General features: G+C 46.5%; 1 protein-coding gene across 1 annotated transcript in view; it reads left to right on the top strand.

Moving 5' to 3' along the window:
- The first annotated feature begins 14624 nt into the window (after window positions 1–14624).
- Window positions 14625–22127, top strand: part of LOC119406361 (serine/threonine-protein phosphatase PP1-gamma catalytic subunit B-like) — a 28734-nt gene continuing 21231 nt past the window's right edge. The window contains exon 1 of the mRNA XM_049420059.1: window positions 14625–14983. Within this exon, the coding sequence (XP_049276016.1) occupies window positions 14716–14983 (268 nt within the window). The 5' untranslated portion in view covers window positions 14625–14715. The remainder of the gene's footprint in view (window positions 14984–22127) is intronic.

Here is a 22127-nt window from a genome sequence, read left to right as displayed (position 1 = left end):
CAACCACGCACCACATAACGCGAATTCTGTAACCAGGCGTCACAGAATGAGAATTGCGCAACGAGTGGGCTGTTGGATGCTTCCAACCCATTACAAGGGCCTCTGCAATAATTCTTCATCGTCATCAAGCACAACACCAACAAAGTGCGCATAATGCCTTACATGTTTTTAGCGGGTACCACGGCTCTCCGTTGAATGACGAAAAATGGCATAGTACCTGCCTCCCTACTTCACAGAAATTATGATGATTTATAGTGTAGTGGCTTCTTTACAAGTGCACTTACATTGGTTGCCAAGGAAGCCCATAAGCCCATCATTCATTTCCTCAGGGTCTCAATAAAATTCTTCCGCCCGCTCTCTGTCTCTCTTTCTCGCGTCAGCGTATGTTATATTGCATGGTGGAAGAGTGAAATAGCGACCGGGCGTCACACAAAGCGAATTACGTAACTGGTGAGCCGTTTAATGCTTCCAACCCATTACAAAGGGTCGAGCCACCATTCTTCATCGTCATCAGTCGTCACGTAAACAAAGTGCACATAATGCCTTACATATGTGTAGCTGGAACCTCGCTTCTGCGCACAATGACGAATAATGGCGTTGTAGGTGCTTCCCAACTTCACAAATATTGTGATTTATGGCCTAGTGGGTACCTTGCTAGTGTACTTTTATTAGTAGCCCCAAGAGAGTTTACAACGGGCTCTAGAAATGCCGCTCTTCCAGCTTTCGCTGTGACTGTGCTGCGCTTTCCGCGCAGGCCTGGCGTCTTTTTATGCCCATGCATCTAAAAAATAGGCAAATGAAATAGAGTTTCAGCGTAAGTTATCTTCACGCTGCATTCAGTCGACATGACCTGTGACGCATGCATTGTAAAAAAGCTGAATGCCTGCATATCGCTTTTTATCTCATTAAAGAGGTAACTGAGAAATACGCTTCGCCTTGAGGGCGAAGCATTTAAAGCCACGAGGTTTAGAGTAATGCCAAATTTCTCGGAAGGCGTTCTTACTGGACATAAGCTCGTACAAAACACGTAAGAGTCAGCATTTTTACGTGTTGAAACTTTGGCATGCTGAGCACAACGTCATGCCACTGTTACTGCATGATGTCCTTTTACAAAGGCGCTGAGAAATAATAGGAGATCACAGAAATCGAGAATTGGATGTATCGCTGACGCGATGACGGATCGTCGAACAGGGGATGCCTCCTTAGCCATCGTGAGAGACCTGTTTGTTTCGCCGGTTTCAGACAAAAAACTTGAACGCCTTGGCAAATATTACAAGAGTTTCTGAATCCAGTACTCAAACAAGGATAACATTTTAGCAAGAAAAGATTAACTTTTATTTTAAATCAAAAGCATTCCGTGTCTCATGCGAACTTGACTGACGGAAAAGCCGGAGCGAAGGAAACGAGGCATAAAAGCCAGCGTGACAGAAACGAAGCAAAATATATCACGTTACCCCGTTAGCTGCGCTTCAACTTGGTTTTGCGGCGTTCGCAAGACAGAAAAAAGAAGAAAAAGAACATGCCGATCTCTCCGTCATAGGAATCGGTAGACGAGGCAACCTTAAAGGCCCAACCGCATGCACGCGATTTTCGAGCGACGGCGACGAGCGACAGCGACGAGCGACATGATTTGCTGTCGCGGAGGGCCATCCATCGCCGTCGCTTGTCGCGTCGCAGCTTTCTGGAAAACCAGACAAAAACGCTTGTCACCCGGAAGTCAGCGTGACGATTTCCGGCAACATGGCAGCATCACCGATCCTCGCTTCGGTTGCAATTCGCTCTTGATGCTTCCAATCGGCGCGTACTTCAAGGAATGCAAGTTATAGCCTACCTTCTTTACAACCCCATCTCACGCGGAGAGCGAGGCAGCAGCCGTATTTTGTCGTTAATTTTGATCGACGGCTCGTTTTGATGTTTGGGTGGTAGCTTGCTGCATTGTTGGTAGCTTGCTGCAATGTCAACATCATCGTCGTGTGAGGTGGCCCTTCTACTTGCGAGGCAGCGATGCGAGTCGCTGCTGCTTTTCCTAAATGTTGCACGACTGCAAGAGGAAACGTTGTAGAGATGTGCCTCGTGTCTAACCCTAACATAACGCAGTTTGCAAAGTGCGACGTAGTAGCGTAGGCAGCGTACGCTTCCGTGCGCCCCATGGAGATCACAGCAGATACCATTGTCGCGCTTAAACGTAAGATGGCGAAAAAAGAGTCACGAAACGCTTTTATGCCTTCCTTATCTCACACAAGACAATTATAAATTTGGGCATGTTGTCATTCATCCACGTTGTAATTCTTTTTCACAATTTACCTGTGTGCACGGAATAGTTTTCAATCGAGCAACCGTGACACTCTGTCGCGAACATGTGGGTGCTCCCGTCGCGACGCGACAGCGCGACGGAGCCCGTTTGTCGCTGTGGCTTGTCGCCGTCGCTCGAAAATCGCGTGCATGCGGTTGAGCCTTAAGTTGGCGCGCGCGACGCCAGCGCCGGATGCTCCCCTAGTGGGACGCTGAAAATGTTGAAGGTCGTCGGCTTGCCCGCGGAAGCGATTGCGTGCTGCCGCGCGCGCGTTTTCGGCGGAGCGCGTGCTGCCGGTGATGGCGTTTCCAAGTTGCAAAGAAAGCCACGTCATTCCACATGTCGGTACACACCATTCTTATGCGGCGCAGTGCCGCATCAGCCTAAGGATGATTATAAGCCCTGAATTGAACTGTGAAACTGCATATTCAAGGGAAATGCACAGGCAAAACAAGCGCCAAGCTGTACGCAGATTTGAATCGTCATTTATTTTGCGCGCCTTATTTTGATCACTGTTGTACGGCAGACCCAGTGGTCCTTACGCATGCAGCAATAAAGTTTAGTAGACTCCTCCCATATCGTCACGCTCATTCAGTACCTTCAGGAAAGAGCACACTGGAACACCAGCTGATGTGAAAGCTCGTTGTCGTACGGCGCATACCGCGAAATATTTAACACGGGGATCGCGATTGCGCATCTGCATTGGTGCTCTCCGATAATCCTGCTTGCGGCCTGCGAGCCCGTGAAGCAGCTGCGTGACAGAACGGGTTCTGTATTGTAGATTCATCACGTAAATACACAAATGGCTATTGTATTTATTATCATTACAAACTCGATTAGTTTATTCTGATAGGCCTCTGAAAGTCCTTGTATAATTTATTGTACGCAGTACTCACCAAAACAAAGGCCATTTCTGATCGTTTTATATATGTCGTTCATCCACTATACTATGACAAACATTTTTGTTCCTCGCAAAAGCGGGCGCTCAAGCTACTTTTCCTTTTTATTTCAAACGCGTAAAGAGGCCAGATTGGTGCAACAGATATACATACACATACACATACACATACACATACACTATGCATACACATACATGATACCCTTACCCTCAGTGCATATCCACATAGTGACATGATTAATATTCATTTACCTCTTAATTTACGTCCTAGTCCATACATCACAGGTTAATGACTGAGTGGAACGATGCTAATACCGCGGACAGCCGATATCTGGCAGAAAGCCTGGACCTCTTACGCGCCATTGCGCGCGGGTTGCGCAGGCTTTTAGGCAAATTAAGGGAGGCATTCCATCAAATTCTTCCCACGAGTTTTCAGGAGTACGGCGGCAGCAAGTGTATACAGTGCCTAGCGAAAGGCTTGTGCGAGCCTTTCGGGATTATGAACATTGTGAGTGTATTTTATTCGCTTTGTTGAAAGAGAATGAGCTTGGTTACTCAATGTTGGAGCATTCTTCAGTGAAGGCCGTTGCACAACGAAATATAACGGAAAAAACAATATTATAACAGAAAGAAAATATGAGAGTGTAGGTAAACGAGCACAAATGGTAACAAAGAAAACTATATTTATACATCAGCTAGCGAAAATACGACGCAAGATAAAAAAAAGCAGTGATAAATAGAGAATGGCAGTGGATAGTAAAACACAAGTATCGAATTATGTACTTTGGTGCATAAATATAGATACAAAAATAGCGATACAGGAAGAGGAACGAAAACATAACGGATTACAAGAATGACAAAAAAATGAATACAAAGTAACAAAGCAAAACACTATTCAATATTGACTAACAACAATACAGAAGTAGTATAAAAAATAAGTGGCAATCAAAGAATGAATCGCAAATGCAGTACTCAAGCAGCTTGGTGCAGGCTTATAACGCGTTTGTCAATGCTTTGCGCAAACGATCTGCGTCTCTGATAGCGACAAGTGAGGCAGGCAGGCGATTCCACTCGTGTCATGTTTTCGGCAAGAATGAATGTGCGTAGGTGACTGTGCGCTGTGAAGGTACAGAACTTTGCAAGGATGATCGACACGTCGGGAGATATAAGATGCTGGTGTAATGTACCGGGACTTGAGCTCATGTTTACGATAATAGATCTTGTGAAAGAGGGAAAGACGAGATAGCTTCCTACGAGAAGAAAGGAGAGGAAGGCCAAGTGTTAGTTTCATATTAGTGACGCTAGCAGACATATGGTAATTGTTAAGGATGAAACGGGCCGCTCGATTTTGCACATTTCGATTATGTTTTTCAGAGTCCCATATCGAGCATGCATATTTAAGGTTAGATCCAACATAAGTTATGTAGAGTTGTTGTTTTAGTTTCGGTGGAGCTAAAGATAAGTTTCGTTTAAGATAACGAAGCATGCGGTTAGCTTTCGACATTATGTGTTCGATATGCTTTTCCCATGAAAGTTTGTCAGTAATATGCACACTGAGGCATTTATAGCATAGTACGAGTGTTGTTAGGTAAGTAGGGCAGGCTGACTGATTACGGGAAACTCCAATTTCTTTGCATTTAGACGTGTTAAGTTCCATTAGCCAGAGCTTACACCATGTTGAACTGTTATTTAGATCATGCTAAAGTGTTAACGTATCGTTAGAGCTTTCAATCGCGCGATATATGACGCAATCGTCGGCGAACAGACAAATGGTACTTGCGATTTGGTTAGGAAGGTCACTGATGTAAATTAAAAAAAAAGTAAGGGTGCTAAAACAGAACCTTGGGGTACGCCTGCTCTTACCGGTACTTCAGGAGAGTCAGTATCATTAGTGCTCACATATTGCGTTCGGTTAGAAAGAAACACTCGAATACAATTAAAGACCAAGAAATCAATATTTAGCTGGCTGAGTTTTAGTAAGAGTAAGTGGTGGTTAACTAAGTGGTGGTTAAGTTGGGTCATGACAAATATGCTCATTTTTTTTATAATATGTCATATATACTATTCGAATGCGATTCGATATTATTCGACCAATTCACTATTCGCTTCGAGGCTAAAATATACTATTCGCACAAGCTTACAAAAGTGTCATTTATTAGCTTTTATTTCCACATACAGGTGACGCCGCATTTAGCAAACCTCCGAGATTTTGGACAATGGATCTGAATTTTGGTGCGTGGAGCCTATGTCGAGTTTTGCAGCTCTTCGTATGAATAAAGAATTCTAGCAAAGAGCAAGTCGTGGTCGACTTTCTTTCAGCACGCGCGACCTACCCATTACTGCACTAAAATTTCTCCGGGATTGGTGCTACTTACATCTGCTCGAATCGCCAATCACTCGTAAAAGAACAATTGGCATAATAGACGTCCACTTTTCGTGCCACTTATTGACCCAGCACCTATCCAACTCCAGCCATAAAGCTGAAAATTTATCCAGTGTGTTAATGATGATACATTGTGGGCGATTATAGACCGAAGTGACCATTTGCGACTGTTGCTTTGTTACGAACCTATTTGCACCACCTCCACAACTCACTGATGTGTGTGCACTGTAAGTAATGCAGGAGCGTAATTGTCCAACCTGCAGTCCAGCAATACATTCGTATTAGCCTACAAGCACAGAAATGCTGGGACGCTACAATACAGTACACTCACGATAATTCAAACTTTTAATTAATTCAAACGAATTAAAAAATTTTCCTTTGCCCAGCATGCTTTCAATGAATTTTAAAGCCGCTTAAATCAAACTGCTCCATTGCATTCGTTCAAATAATTCATTCTTTTTGCTTGTCCGCGCTAGACAATCCCATGTTAGTTGAGGACGAAAGAAAGGTCTATCGCGGGTGGAACACGCATGCCACTTTGGCCACAGGACAGGGGTGTCACACGAAAAAGCATACTAATATTAAAAATGGGCAGGCATCTGTCACTGGACGCAGCACATATTTTGTTCATTGATTGCACATGCATGCCTGCGCTGTGTAATAACGAATACCAGTATAATGGCTGATGTCTGAAAACATTACTGGAAATCATTCAGAGCTGTCTGTGACGATGCTGCAGCCCTGAGAAATAAAAGTGAAACACTCCAGTTCCTTTCTTTCACGCCTCCCCCCCCCCACTCCCAAATCTCTTGAATTTCGAGGTCGCCAGGTTGGCAGGTATGTGTGAATATTTAATTACAACACAAGTTGGTGTCTTGCCCCTAGTCACATTCATCAGAACTTCTGGCCATTAAAACAAAATCTTGAAATCCCCTTAAGCTTCAATTATTGAGGTGCAAAATATGCCATTACTGCTTCTTCTGGAAAAGTGCCCTGTCGCACTGCCACGTACAACATTTAGCCAATGTACGTAAATGCAAGTGTACTGTGAGGTAATTATTCATTTTGCTATGGCACAGCGATGACGAAGACTAAGGTGAGGGCACGCAAAAGATATTGATGTCCTTTTGCTCTGTGGCTTTTTAAATTTTACGTTATTATTACAGGTCCTAAACCGGCACGCAGATGCCATAGGAACGCTGATCAGACGACACGGCGAAGATGAATACATCGCAAGGGATTTTCGCCCTTCCTATTGGCTAAAGGGACCTGTAGCCTCCACAGTGCTGAAGGGAACTTCTGAGATGGAGTACAGCTATGTTTGCTCTTCAAATATACAAGGCTAGAAAAGTACGCTCACGTGCATGTGTCGTAGAAACCTGCGACAAAAGCCATCTCATGGAGAACGGAAAACATAAACAAGCTCCGCCGCAGTGCGATAATGTCATGCGGTAAAGCGCACCAATAATCAGAAGGGGCTGCTGTCACGGGACATAGTAGGCGTCCGAGGAACGCTTTTTTTTTTTCGAAGATTGTTTCCGCGGACCCTCAAAAATGTCTTCGTTGAACCCCTGGAACGCACCTTCTCCTTTGGGACACCCTTGTCGTGGCACAGGTGGCCAACTTTGTCCAGGGCATCTCTCCTGCGGCCGTTCAGCAAAAGCCAGCTGCCTAGGGATGCAAAGTGCACCGCAGTCGCCTGCCCAATGCCTGATGAAGCGGCTGCATGGCAATGTTGAGCAACAGCAGGCGTCATTTCTGAGGTTCCCCATGCTATCTGGTAGAATGTCGTCTGGCTTCGCCATCGTGCTTTTTTAAGAGATCGTGTAGTGAAGGCAAAGAGCTAGGCTTCTCTTCTGTACAGGGATGAGAAATAATGCATGAAAGTATAGAATATACTTTTATGCATTATTTGTGCACAGGCAGTAACCGAACACAAAATGGTGTCCTCGAAGTGTCGAGTGCTCTGCTGATAGTTGTCTAAAGAACGCTCGCTGATAAATTTGCTGCTCTGTACTCGCAGAACGCCACCAGAACAGCGCCTTCCGATAACGTAATAAATTCCCGGCGACAGCACACGAAAACATAAACCGTGGGTGGAAAACCAACTACGATAGATTATAACAAACGGTCCTGTGCCATACAGACTAGTTTATAGATAAATTTATTCGCAGTCACTTAGATGACTTGAAAAGTCTTTTCACAATTTGCCGCCAGATAAGGAAAACAATTGTCCCTTCACGTTTACAGTCCCGTGACGGATTCGTCGTACCACAGGGTTTTGATGCCCAAACTGTGACACGTACCTGTGATGAGAGTAACTGTGCCGTCTAGCCTGGCCATTTCCTCTGTCGATAAGTGATCGCCAATTAAGTGAGAGTGAATGGACGTGGAACGCAAGTTTCTGTTTCGGATTATACGCTTTCGTAGTTTGCAGCATCAAGTAATATTAACTCTATGGCTGGCAGTGTCATCTCCTTGAAAACTCAGATAAAACAGATATTTTAGTTAATAAACTAACGTACGAGGTTAAGACTTTATTCCCTTAGTTTCTCTGGTGTATCCTAGGACTGAGCTAAACGGCGGCATAAAAATTAAAATCAGTATATTTTGCAGTGCTTACTAAACAGTAACAAATTTATTTTACGATTAATTTTCATTACAGGACGATTGATTTAGCCACGCTTGGTTTTTATAAAGCAGTTGAGAGTAGTAAAACTGAGAGCTGGGCGAGTTGGTATGAATTCATGTTGAAACTTTTTTAGCGCGCACAAAAGACTTTCTTTCTGTGTCCTCCGTCTTTTGTGCGCGCTAAAAAAGTTTCAACATGAAATCAGTTGAGAGTGTTTTATGGTTTTGTTGAAGCGACACTAGGCACAGCCTTGGGCACAGCATCTCCGCGGAGCACTTTAGGAGCCCGAGCTGTCGTATGCGGTCGTCGCATGGCGCAACGCAGGTAAAACCAGGTATAAATATAAAAAAGAGGAAGCAAGCGAGAAATAAAACGAGGGAGAAATAAAGGAAAAAAATAGAAAGAAAAATAGAAAGAGGAAAAATGAGAAAGAAATATGTAAAGAGAGAGGAATAAATAAATAGCAATAAAGAGACAAAAAATACATAAAAAATTCACAGCATATCCACGGGTGAATGATGAAGAGCTTGGGCGAAGCTCCTCAAGCAATCATGGTTACACCGAGAAATCTTCAGTGGTTTCGCCCGGCAGTAATCAAAGCGATAGCCCAGTACATCATCAAAGACGTGACAAACACTGTATATATTTATACAAGAAATTTTATTAATCGTAAGTGGTAGCCAGACGTGGCTTACGTTCACCCTTCATTATAACGGCTTTATGGTCGGTGAAGTGATGGATCAGTGATGGATCGTAGTGGGATGTTTGCAAAGACGAAGTAGTGGGCAGTTTGCAAAGGATCGGTGATGGGTAGTAGTATACTGTCGATTACGCCTTACGCCGGACGCGTGACAAGGTTAGACTAAGAGGAGCTTCGCCCCTAAAAAAACTTGGCAGATCCTACGCCTTGTGGGAATCGGTATCATGCGAAGCAGTCAGCGAGTAGTTTTATGCTCCATTTAGTGGCTTTGAGCCAAGCTTTACAAGGTGGATCGACGTGTTTATACAATTTGTCCCTTTTTATTTTTAAATTTTACTGCGTATCAAAAATTTTCACATTTCATTTTTTTTACAAAATCACGTTTTCTTAACCCTGCATAGGCCTTCATTTTTCATTTACAATAACCGCCGGCTTCTTGGTCAATCCCCCGTAGTGGGTAAGAGCCAGTACAGAGGTACAAGCAAGGAATTAAGCAAGCAAGCATATCCGCGCTCGCGCTGGTGACGTCATCAGTGCACGTTCGTGGTGGTCGACTTCGGTGACCTGCGAGCGGCGTTATCGGCACGGAAGTTGTCCGGCGGCAGCGCGACTCCCGACTGTTCGTCTCCGAAGGCAACCCTCATCGATGGCAGACATCGACATAGACAACTTGCTAGAGAGGCTGCTCGCAGGTGAGAGCGTCGGCGAAACCAAACGTCGCGCTGCGGTAGGCCTAGCTAAGAGCGGCCCGGTGTTTTGGATAGACGTCGGTTGCCGATGAATGGGCTGACAGCTGGCCACGCGCCGGCTGCCGATGTCTCCGCGGCGTCTCTTTCGAAAGGACGCCGCGAACCGCCAGCTCCGATCGTCGACGTTTTCTCTTTGCTATTTGCGAGTTAAAGAGAAGCGTGAAAGAAGAAAAAGTATCGATAGTCACCCCGTCGCGCGGGTTCGTATTTAGCGGGCTAGCACGCTTTGGTTTCCCGTCCGCTATTTTTCGCCCTACGCGCGTTTCGTGCTTGCCGGTGATGATGACCTCGCGACGACGCGAGCTCCGTTTGTGTTCTCGCCCCCCTCCGCCGATCGAAGCGATGAAGGAACGTGAGAGGCACTTCGAAACAGTACTCGGCCGTCGCTTCTCCTCGGCCGCGGGACGGTTCCCCGGAGTCGCGAAGTAGAGGCCGCTGCATTTGCATGCCGAGAGGTGGGCGGGTTTGCAAATGGGTATCGCGTACCGTTGCTACACGCCGGCTGGCGAAAGCGCACCCATACACGATGTACTTCTATGAGTGGGCATCCTTGTCGACGTTTACTCAACGAGTTGAAACACTGAAGCAGACGGTAAAAAAAAAGCAAAATCCCGCCATCTCCACGTAAAGGGAACCCTGAATAGTATGTGAAGCAACCATGAGTCGACTTAGATTTCTGTAAATGTTTTGATTTTCTTCATCACTGTTCGTGGTCCTTCTATTCGAGGTTCCCCTGATGTTGTTACTCGTCATATATGACTTTATGCTCAGGAGAACGGTTCCCCTGATGTTGTTACTCGTCATATCTGACCTTAAGCTCAGGGGAACGTTTCCCCTTGAGTATAACAACCTTGTGGTCCGTAAAGCATAAAGCTAATGTCTCTTGCTGCAATGGTTGCCGCTTGAAGTTTTATAATGCGATGTCAACGTGCCCGTTTCGTTTCGGCTTCGCGAGCCCGCCGCTCCGGATCGGCTGGGGCATGGGCTACGTCGACGCGACGCCGGGGAGACAGGCCTCGTTCATAAACTCTAAGGTCTAAGGGTACCTTGCATAAGATCTAAGCGTACCTTGCATGAATGACAATGATTTATGGTGAAGTGGGTACCTTGCATGATTTATGGCGTAGTGGGTAACTTGCATGATTTATACTAGAGCACGCGCCGCAGTGGAGCGAGCGCTCTATCGCACGTCCATATGTCAGGCAAACATTCCTTTCTCCACACCATGCGCGAGCTCTCCGCTCGTCCGAAAATCTCGTTCTCTTCTTTCTTCCATATGTTTATACTCGGGGCAACTTTCTGTGGCAATGAAGGGAAAGCTACAGGGGCGGAGCGTCTGCACATGTACTGCTACGCGAATTAGTCCGGTTTGGCGCGCGTCTATTAACGCCGTGGAAAGTGATGGCTAGCGTTGCATTTCGACGCAAACGCTGCTTAGCGTCTAAGGTACGGGTAAGAGGCGCGACTTTTTCAAGCACGCAAAAACTCAAAGTGACAACCTATAAAGTAAAAGAAATACAAATATCTTGCTTGCGTGCGCTGCGTTCCGTCTCAAAAAGCTACATGTAGAAAATGAAAGAGTATTTTACATATCTCACGCAGAAAATACGGACGCAATTGTGGGACTACGTTCATTAGCGGTAGGATACGTGCATTGTGGCGCTGTAGCTTTCCCTTCATTGCCACAGAAAGTTGTCCCCGAGTATAGTGGCACCGTTTTCTTAGGCAAACATTTATTTCTGCACACCACGCGCGAGCTCTCCTCTCGCGCCAGCACTTCGTTCTTTTCTTTCTTCCATACATCTAGTGGCACGCGGGGCACTGGTCACGCCGGAGGGACTGCTACGGAGATAATGGGTTTTCGCTGCGTTATCATCATCAAGGCTCTAGAAGAACAAGAGGAAGAAGACTTCTTTTTCGCGCGAGCGCGCGCTAGCTATAGTTGGCTATGCCACGCCGAGGGGACAGGCCTCTTTCATAAGCTTCTTCGCATCTAAAAAAAGCTGTTGTCTCGCTCACGGCGCGCGTGCGAGTGTTCTTTCGCCCCCCCCCCCCCGGCTTACTTTCTCATCTCGTGCACCGAACGTGCGCATGTGCAACATCACGTGGGATGTCGGCTGGCGCATTTTGCACTTCCTTTTTTTTATATTCTGGTCACCGTCGTAACGGTCGGCATTGATTGCTCGCGCTTGTTGTTGTGCTGGCGATAACGGTTGGTCCACTTTGAGCATTTATCGCGCTTGTCTGGACCACAGCTAGTGTCGCGTGCCCTTGGCCTCGAGCGAGACGCGATCGGTTTGTGGTAGCTTTCGGTTCCACCTAATCGCTGCCCAAGATTTTGCGGTGCCGCTAATGAATGTGGTTTCGCGTGTGATCATCACATTCGGTAAATTGTGTACACTGCCTGTGTCATTATCTTCAACTGGGACATATATATATATATATATATATATATATATATATATATATATATATATATATATATATATATATATATATATATATATATTTGCTCTCCTACTCCCAGTCTAAATGTGGAGTATCAGTTCAATGCGTGCAGCAGTGATGCAAGTCCTGCTCAAAAGTGTAATATTTGTTAGTAACTGCTCTGGACGTGCTTCGAAATGGCGTTGGGAAATTGAAAACAACGAACTTGAAACTTAGTTAACTACAAAAGAAGCCACAAAACGTCGAAAAAAGTCACAGTTTCGCCGCAACGGCGAAGCAATGATTGCGATAGCAATAAATTGTAATGTAACGCGAAGAACGGAAAGCAGCTCGAAATTGCCAGCGCGTCGCTCGAGCCCAAAGGATGCACGAAAAGAACGCACACAGGACGAGCGCGAACTAATGCGTCACAGCTCGACACTTGAAGCGCACTGCCAAACATAAAGTAGGACGCACGAAACAAACGAACAGGTACACACAAGACGAGCGCGAACTAATTGTCACAGTTGTTACTTATTTTTGTTCGAACAGCGCGCTCCTTTCGCAAACGCGGCCGCTGCAGCGAGCGAAGCGAAGCACCTCACCGGCCGCCCCTTCTTTCCTTGAGATAAGCGCACGAAAGCGACGACGCCCTGTAGAGCGAACAGCAACGGCGTTCGCAGGGGCGGGGCGACGATCTTTAAAGCGCGCAACACGCGTGCACGTCGCGCCATCTATGTGGCCACTAAGAAAGCATGCTGAATTACATGGTATATATAAATAGCTCGCCGTTACCAGGCTGAGAGACGGTGCTGTCGTGGCCTAACGTCTAACGCGGCGAGCTGCAAAGCGAGAGGTCGCCCGTTCGATTCCGCGCGTCGGAAAGAATTTCTTAATTATTTTTCTTTGTGGCCTTTCTATATATATACATACTTATACATATACGGTGAATGACGGCGACAGGGACGGACATTTTCCAGCCGAGACTGTCCATATAATTGCTATCGCAATAAAACGGAAAAAGCTTTTTGCGTTTTTCGACGTTTTGTGGCTTCTTTTGTAGTTAACTAAGTATGTACCAACTTGCCCAACAAGCAACTCTCCTGAACGAACTTGAACTGTGTGACCATCCAGCGAGCCTAAACGAAACCAAAAACAAGCCATATATACTTGCGCGCGTCTTATTTTTCATGAGTTGAAGCTTCACCCACAAAGGCTGTGGGCAACGCGCTGCGCAGGCCGCGCCGCGATGTGTAAGAAGCTTCGCGATTGTTTTAGAACGTTCCGTTAAGATCGCGCGCCACACGCGAATGTTTCGGCTTTGTCGAGAGATAACGCCGCCACCAGCGATATCGCTGGAAAGTTCGATAGCGCCTGTATAAAAGCCGACGCGCTTGACCGCTTGTCAGCTGATCGACGGTCGACGCTCTGTTCGCCGCTATCAGTGCCTACCGTGTGTATTGCTGTAAATTAAGTTTCCGTTTCTAGGCCATAAGTTCGGCCAAATAAAGAGTTTAATCTTGGACACCTCGCGTGCGGTCTTCGTCGACGTCACGACCACGTGACAATATGCGCATAGTAACATGCTCTATTCCAATGATCGCTATACTTGAAGGGATCTTAAAAAGCCGCTAATGGCGTCAGAGTTTTGGTGATTGATGACAGTTACCGTCGTTGTTGAACTGACGCTTATAAAATACCCCAGAAAATAAACGACTGCCATATTATGACAAAAAAACAGCCATTGACGGCTGGTCTTCGGTGCGGCCCGACCACCGACCTGCTACCTAAGAAACCGGCCGGTTCGCTTTGAAACCGGACAATTGGCCACCCTAGGTTTTCACTTTTTACCAGCTACAACTGTCCTTGGCAGAAGATGGCTGCCCCTTAGAAATGCTACAAATCCGTATATAGTTTGCACTGGCCCAACTTTGAACCCAGTGCATCGATGTCTGCGTAGCTATCTACAAAGGGACTGCTTGCCATGTGCAGCAATGACAGGAGTTTCTCTTTTATTTTATTTTGTTATTTTTAAAAATTGCTACATACTGCAGCCCATCATGGGCAATGGCAGAAGTAGTGACAACACATGGCAATTGCAGACAGAAAGTCGGTTATTGGCAAAGTGTGAATGATTGCGGGCAATGCATTCTAATGTTCAATTGTTCAAGGAAAGTAGCTATATTTGTACAAATCAGTTCTAGATTTAAGTGGCAAAATATTAAGCCTGTGTGAATGACGAGTACAGGAAGGTTGAGTGAACTTAAAGTACTTATTTAAGCGGATACAGCATGGGGAGTAAGACGTGCAGGAACTTTAAGCTTTTGTTGAGTGGTTAACTTGAGATTAGAGAGATTAGGAGGTCAAAAGTTCCTATCATAATGAAAGTAGATAAAACAAACAGCTTTCTTTTGTATGGATCCAATCTTGTTAATATCATTTGCATGAAATAGGTTCCAAGCTGCAGGTGCATATTCAAGGACTGGGCGGATTGTTGTAGATGCATATTCATGCCTTCTTCCGTTCTTTCTTGTGCAGTGCGTGGCGGTAAGCCAGGCAAGAATGTGGACCTATCTGAGGGTGAGCTGCACAGCCTGGCAAGGAAGGGGCGCGAGGTGCTCCTGTCGCAGCCCATGTTGCTGGAGCTGGAGGCCCCACTGCAGATCTGTGGCGACACCCACGGCCAGTACTACGACGTGCTCCGGCTGTTCGAGTACGGGGGCTTCCCTCCCGAGAGCAACTACCTCTTCTTGGGCGACTACGTGGACCGGGGACGGCATTCGCTCGAGGTCATCAGCCTCATGCTCTGCTACAAGATCAAGTACCCCGAGAACTTCTTCATCCTGCGCGGAAACCACGAGTGCGCCTCCATCAACCGCGTCTACGGCTTCTACGATGAGTGTGCGTTTGCTATCTTTCGCGTGTAGACTCCATAGGAGCGCCTGCTTACTGGTGGACAGTTTTTGTCCCCTTCATCTTAGCCGCATGTGTTTCTTCAATAGCACTAAAACTGGAGGCACATCAAGGGGCTGCCACTTTCCCAATAGTCTGTCTCGATTTATGGGATGGGGTTAATAACATCGTCATCAAAGCACAGCGATGGTTCTCTGATGTGCCGTTTTGTCCAATCATGGTAGCATCTGGGTGCCCCGATGAGCACCAGTGTGATTTGTGGAAGATGGCATAAGTTCATGTCAGCATTCAATTGTCATGCTGCATGAAAGCTTGAGTGGGCACAAAGCCACAGCGGTGCACTGCAAGAACTGTCCAAGCTCTAGCAGCGGCAGGTAATAAATGGCTGCCCCTGCCATAGACCACTGCATCCCTTTTGTACGGAGAAACTGGGCAGGCAGGGTAAAAATACAGCAAGCTATGCCGTAATACGCACAGCTGCCTCTGTAGGGTCTGTAGAACTTGTCCTTTGTTCTGCGCCGCCTGGAATAACTTTCCCTCCAACACCTGCATAATAGACGAAAAAGATTTAAAGCTCACCGTACAAGATGCCCTGTAACTTCTTTTTTTTAAAACTGCACTTGTAGTTATCGCTTTCCCCACTCATTGCTGTAGTGCCTTCGGGCCTTGAAAGTATCTTTAATAAACAAACAAACAAACAAACAAACAAACAAACAAATAAATAAATAAATAAATAAATAAAAATCTTGCTTGTTTGAGAGCTACAGTTGAACCTTCATACACAAGTCTTCATGAAATTTAAACTTGGTTTGATATAGGAGTCACATTCAGTCACTGACCAATTTTTGTTGCATGAAATGGTTCATAAAAACATGGCTGATCCCTCCGTCAGAGGAATCGGTGAAACACGAAAGTGAAAAGTGTCTACACAGAAGTGCTTATTTTGTAGAGATACATGAGAGCTTGTACAATGTCTACTCGTGCTTGGCAGCTACAGCACCGATTAGCGTGAATGCATCCATGTTGACGCCTATTTCGTAGAGGTTCTTAGCTTGAGCTGCAAATGCGCGCGTCCCGCCGGTCTCTGTCTCGCTCCACCAAGGCACGACATTCGCCCGTCGAAATCGTGTCCTTTCTGAAACACGTATTGCTGCAGTTTTGTTAGTCGGTGCTCTCGCAATCGAACTAGTCGGCGGCGGAGAAATCCCGTTGATGCATGTGGAAGCTGCACTACTCCGATGAGCCGGCGCACGCTCACCCGAAGCGAAAGGCAAAGAACGTAACTGCGTCTACGGTGCCTCGGCGACGCCAGCGCGGCCAGTTTCCCTGGCTGGTATCGAGACGCTTTAACCACGAACGCCGATATTGCGCGCAATCTCGGAGTAAGCGCTAGTAAGTGTCGATCGTGACACCTTACTTCGCTTGACCTCTCACAGACGGCGGCACCTTCCCGCTCCGCCCCACCCATCTACACCACCAACAGAGAGCACCGTGCGAGAGAGAATGTGTGAAAGTATAAGGCGGCGTTCGTGAGGCGTCCGGCATCTGTCAAGCTAGCGGTTACCGGCAATAAAGAAAAAAAACAAACAAGGTAGCTTAGTTGGTTTAGCGTCGGGCGCTTACCGTCGCGGCCGCAACGTCGTGGGTTCAATTCCCAGCGGTGGATCTTTTTCTTCCTTTTTTAACGCGAAAGTGTTTCATGTCGGGGTCCACCAAGACTTCAGTGACGTATTTCCGTCACGGAAATGACGTCGAAAAAATGTGCACGATCAGACGGCAAAGAAAAAAAGTTCCGTCAACGGGCACCGAACCCACGACCGCTCGGTCCGCAACAAGAGATGCCGGGCGCGCTATCCACTGCGCCACTTTTTTTTTCTTTATTGGTATCCACTGCGCCACGGTCACAGACTCTGGGGGCTTTACAAACGCGCCTTTTATATCTATCACTCTCCCGGTCGGCAAGGTGGTGTTGCCCTCTGGCAGCAGCAAAGTAAAGTAATTCATCATTACTGTGGCCTCCGCGCTTAGTTCCTGCAACGCGTTACACGTTCATTCAATTCGGCGCGTTTTCAATAGAAGTGCATTTTGTCAATTCCTTAACGCAGCGCGAGGTGGCGACCTTAACGCAAGCGTCGTAAAAGCGTCGGCCTCGCTCATAGCATCACGCTTATCAAACCAAAAATAGCTCTGCGACGCGCGCCTGCCTCACCTGGCTGTAACACCGCGTTCCCCCGCCTACGCGTTCGCCCCGAGAAAAATTGCGGCTGGGCTACGGGGACGGCACGACGCGCTTTGCGTTTCCCTCTAGTGCGGCCGTGGCGCTCAATCACATTTTAACATGCCGTAGGATGGCGACCAAGTTCTGAGTCCAATATGCGGCGCTCTTCCGGCTATCACAACTCGTTCTCTTATTGCGCTTTCACCGTTAACTACTACAGCTGCCACAAGGTTTTGTGTAATCATTGAACATGGACGTTAGTTGTCGGCATGGAGATGTACCACCAAGCATCAGAGTGAGTGCATCCACGTTAAACGGTGCTATAGCTGCCAGACATCAATATACATTGTGCAAACTCTCGTATCAATGTACAATAAACATTCAGTTACTTCTATAAGGGCACGTTTTACTTTCGTGTTATTCCGATTCCTATGACGGAGAGATCAACCATGTTTTTCTTTCTGACCCGTTGGCGTCCATTTTATGAACGTCATATCCGGTAGCGGAAGTACTTGGTGGACCCCGGCACAAAACACTTTCATATAAAATGTAACACATACTCCATCTCACCACTACCGTTCAGCACTACCAAGGCTACGGTGTGTAAGCAAGCCACACACTTGCGCAGCAAAATATATAGTTCCAGATATAATTACCTTATATTTGCAGGGTTAAGACATTTCCGCTTGTTTGGCATGTGTTACGTCACATCGATGCGTGATATCTTTATCGTTCTTCGCATGGATGTCGTCTGCCTTTAATTGCTGTGTCAATAACCGCCGGTAACTCTGGTCACAAATCAACATGACAGCGCCCATGCAGCCGCGAACGCCGGCTTCGATCCGAACATGCACTTGCTATTCGCCCACTTTGCTGACAGCAACAAATGAATGGTGAAATGAGCCATCGCTTTGAGCCATCTCACGCCGAAAACAAAGCATCATTTACATTTTTGTCGTTATTTCATAAATCAGCCGTCTGTTTAGCCATGCATGCTAAGCCTAACGCACGAGAATTTGATAATGTATAAAGAAGAAAGGAAGACATTGAAAACACGGGCTCAGCTATGATCATCGCTAGCGAAAGGCACTAGATCTGCGTTGGGACACCACCATCTTGTTCTACCTGCGTACTTTTCCGAGCTACCACCCGTTTTTTCGGCTCGCCCAATAAACCTCTTTACATTTGGTGGAGGTGCTGGGTACCCAGATCACCTGCACCCTGGAGCTAGGATCCCGCACATTGCAGCCGACCATGCAAGTCAACGCTTCCCAACAGGCACCACCTCTCGCGGCCGCCGTTTGCCCCGGCCCGGTTCGCCAGCGAGACCCCCCGATATTTGCGTGCACGGAAGATCAGGACGTCGAGGACTCGCTGTCATCCTTCGAAAAAGTTAGTGGACCTGGCTAATGTGGCGAAGCTATGTTATACTAACCACGAGTCCGAGTTCGAGAACTGGTCCGCTTTCAAGGAGGCAATATCCGCAGTTTTCGGTCGCCCTGCCCTGCGGAATTTACGCGCAGAACAACGGCTGCGTACTCGGGCACAAGGACCAAATGAAACTTTTACCGCCTACATCGAAGACATAATCGATCTCTGAAACTTTTACCGCCTACATCGAAGACATAATCCTAGTGTCTGGGAGCGGTACTCCTACAGGACCAGGCTGAAGGTACTCGACGGGCTGTAGCGTACGCTTCAAGGGCGCTCACTCCGACAAAAGCACGCTATAGTCAGACAGAGGAGTGTCTCGCCGTGACATGGGCCGTTCCACGGTACGATCAGTTTATTTGCGGCCTCACCTTCGAAATAGAGACAGACCATCTTCCTCTGGTCACCATTCTGGGTAACAAAGACCTACAACTCGTGCCACCTCGCATACAACGAATGCGAATAAAACTGATGCGTTATCAGTTTGTGGTGAAATATGTGCCTGGGAAGCACTTGGATACGGCAGACACTTTGTCGTGAGCTCCCTCTAAATTGCCGGCTACCCGCATAGTAGGGACGTTGCAGCTTTTTGTCAGCGAAGTGTTTAAGGAATTACCGCCACTGGTAGCAATACGCCTAGAGGATGTGCGCATGGATCAAGCCCAAGATGGAGTTTGATCTGCGGTCATGACCTACTGCACGAAGGGATGGCCAGACAAAAACAAGGTGCCTCTGCAGGTCACGCAGGTCACTCCGTTTTGGAAGGAGAGGGACAGGTGTTGCATATACGACGGCATTCTTCTGCTGGACCGACGACTTGAATTTTCTTCAGCCTTGCACCAGAACATTCTCGCCCTCTTACATGAAAGGCATCAGGGAGTGCACCGCTGCCAAGAACGGGCCAGGGAGTCTGGTGGCCAACTAATATGCAGTTAGAGCATATGGTGTCGCAGTGTGTAGTATGCGCCGAGACTCGAGTTCAGCGGTCCGAGTCTATGTTGCCAACGTTTACACCTGACAGGCCACGGCAGCACCTTGGCATCGATCTGTTTCAACTTAAAGGGCGCGATTACGCCCTGATTGTTGATTATTATTCTAGGTTCCCCCGAGGAAGTCTCCGTGGGGTCCACCACGGTACCAGCAGTCATTGCGGCAATCAAGAGCTGCATTGCCCGTTTTGGCATACAAGACGTCGTCCGGACCGACAACGGACCACAGTTTGTGTCTTGCGAGTTTGCGGAGTTTTCAGTCATATGGCTTCCGTTACGAGACCAGCAGCCCAAGGTACCCCCAGAGCAATGGAGAGGCGGAGCGCAAGGTGAAAGACTTGCTCTCCAAAAGCCCTGACCCTTATCTGCTTTTACTGTCATACCGTGACAAGCCCGGTCCGAACGGCATTTCTCCGGCCCAAGTCCTGATGGGAAGGAGATTGCAAACACGTCTCCCGCGAATACCGGAACAACTGGTGCCGTCATTACCATGCCATACGAGTTTCAGGGAAAATGATACGGGTTACAGGGCACAACAAGCGAAGAACTACAATAGCCGTCGGGCTTCAAGCCAGCTAACCCCTCTAATACCCCTGTCACACGGACAGCCTTAACCGCGCTTAAGCTAACTACGGTTACGGTTAACCGCGGTTAGTGGTAGCTACACGGCAGACGTAACCGCAGTTAGTCTCCTAACCGTAGTTATCGCAAACCGAGCTAGGCAAGCACGGTTTACCCTCACAAACAGCTAACAAGATGGCGGAGCTGTGAGTGCACCAGCCGTGAATCGGCGCACGTTATTCGGCAGCTTCGCGGAGGATTTTGACGGAACGCGTCTCCAATTGGCGAACAATATCCAAGCAAAACTAGTTGAAAACAAGTTTCGCTTGGCAAAACGAGGCTCGCCGTGGAAAGGCCAACACTCTTAAAAAAAAGGTAGTGCTACTTACTAACTTTGAGGTAGTAAATTGTTGTCACAACATTCACTACCTAAGTAGTAACTGCAGGTAGTAAACGGCAAGGTAGTAAAGTTACTACCATGTCATTTACTACCTGCAGTTACTACATACCAGAAGGTAGTAACAGAAAGTTAGTAAATTTACTACCCGCAGTTACTACATACCAGAAGGTAGTAACAGAAAGTTAGTAAATTTACTACCATGACGGTTACTAGTTCCTTTTACTACTTATTGGAAGGTAGTAAGCTAAGCTAGTAACATTACTACCATGACGGTTACTACTTAGTTACTGAATGCAGGAAAATAGTATTTGAAAGTTAGCAAACTTCCACCACGAATGTTAGCTATTTGCAGCAACTACTGATGAAAACTTGCTACACCATGGCAACGTCAGTCAACTTCATGAACTAGAAAAAATGCATCTTAATACAAAGAGCATGCGTCAGCTAATCTCTCAGAAGTATATCCCTTATAAAAAAAATTAATGTATTTCAATAAAGAGACTAATGTTTTTAGACATCAGAATCATTAGACTGTCTTATGGCAGTCTAATGCGCTTTCTAATCCACACCTAATGAGGGTCTGCAAGGAATTGGCTGCTGTTAGTGTGTACAATTTTGACGCATGAGTTCCAGCGTATTGCAGCCTTATGCCTGCAACAGCATGTTTGCTGCACACAGTTCAATAAATCTTTTTGTGGTTAACAATACGAAAGTGTGTACGCTTTAGAGGTTCGTAAAAAAAATATCAGCAGACCATTTCCAGCAATGACTACATCAACAGCGTTCTTTGCATGTAAGAGTATTTTGAAGCCAATAAGCAATCTTGTAGGCATATATGATGCAGGCATTTGGAAACAAGCTCTACATTGTCAATTTATTCAGTTTCAATGGGACAATAAATGGGGCCAGTTCATTCAATTCCCATGAAAGTGCAGTTTTATAACAAACACACAAATAAGACGATACGAGAAGTTTCCAGGAGTAAGCGCTTTTTTATTTAATTTCTCGACGCGGCACTGACGATAGGATCTCCTGTGCTGCACTGTTGTGGTGGTACAATTGCTGTATTTGAAACCTGCAAGACAGAATGTGAAAATGTAGTTTGGCACTGAAGCGAACAGCTTAGACAACACATCAACAGATGCTGAAATTTATGACTGATGACTTTCTGTTTCGAAATAGTGATATCATTTTTACCATTTTATTTCAATAATCCATGTGTATTCAATGTCCAACCCCATAGCCTTGGCTTCATGCTGCTTTGATCAAAAACATAAGAAAACAAACCGCTACACAGCACTTCTGCGGGCTGTGGTGTCATAGATAGGCCAACTATCATATACAGACCGATTAGCTCGGTCAGCTTCTTTGATGTAACTTTGCATAATAGCGTCCTTTCGCTACACAAATGGTACTCCATGCATGACTCCTGGGTGCATCAGTAGGCCTATTCCACTCGATTGTTTTAAAGAAAACTATCACAGAGCAATTTGTAGCTCATGCTCAGCTTGTGCAAAGTGCAGTTGAGCAATA

The sequence above is a fragment of the Rhipicephalus sanguineus genome, chromosome 10 (genome assembly GCF_013339695.2).
Source record: "Rhipicephalus sanguineus isolate Rsan-2018 chromosome 10, BIME_Rsan_1.4, whole genome shotgun sequence".
Classification (NCBI taxonomy): domain Eukaryota; kingdom Metazoa; phylum Arthropoda; class Arachnida; order Ixodida; family Ixodidae; genus Rhipicephalus; species Rhipicephalus sanguineus.
Note: the sequence above shows the minus strand (reverse complement) of the source record. Positions and strands in the feature narration are given on the sequence as shown.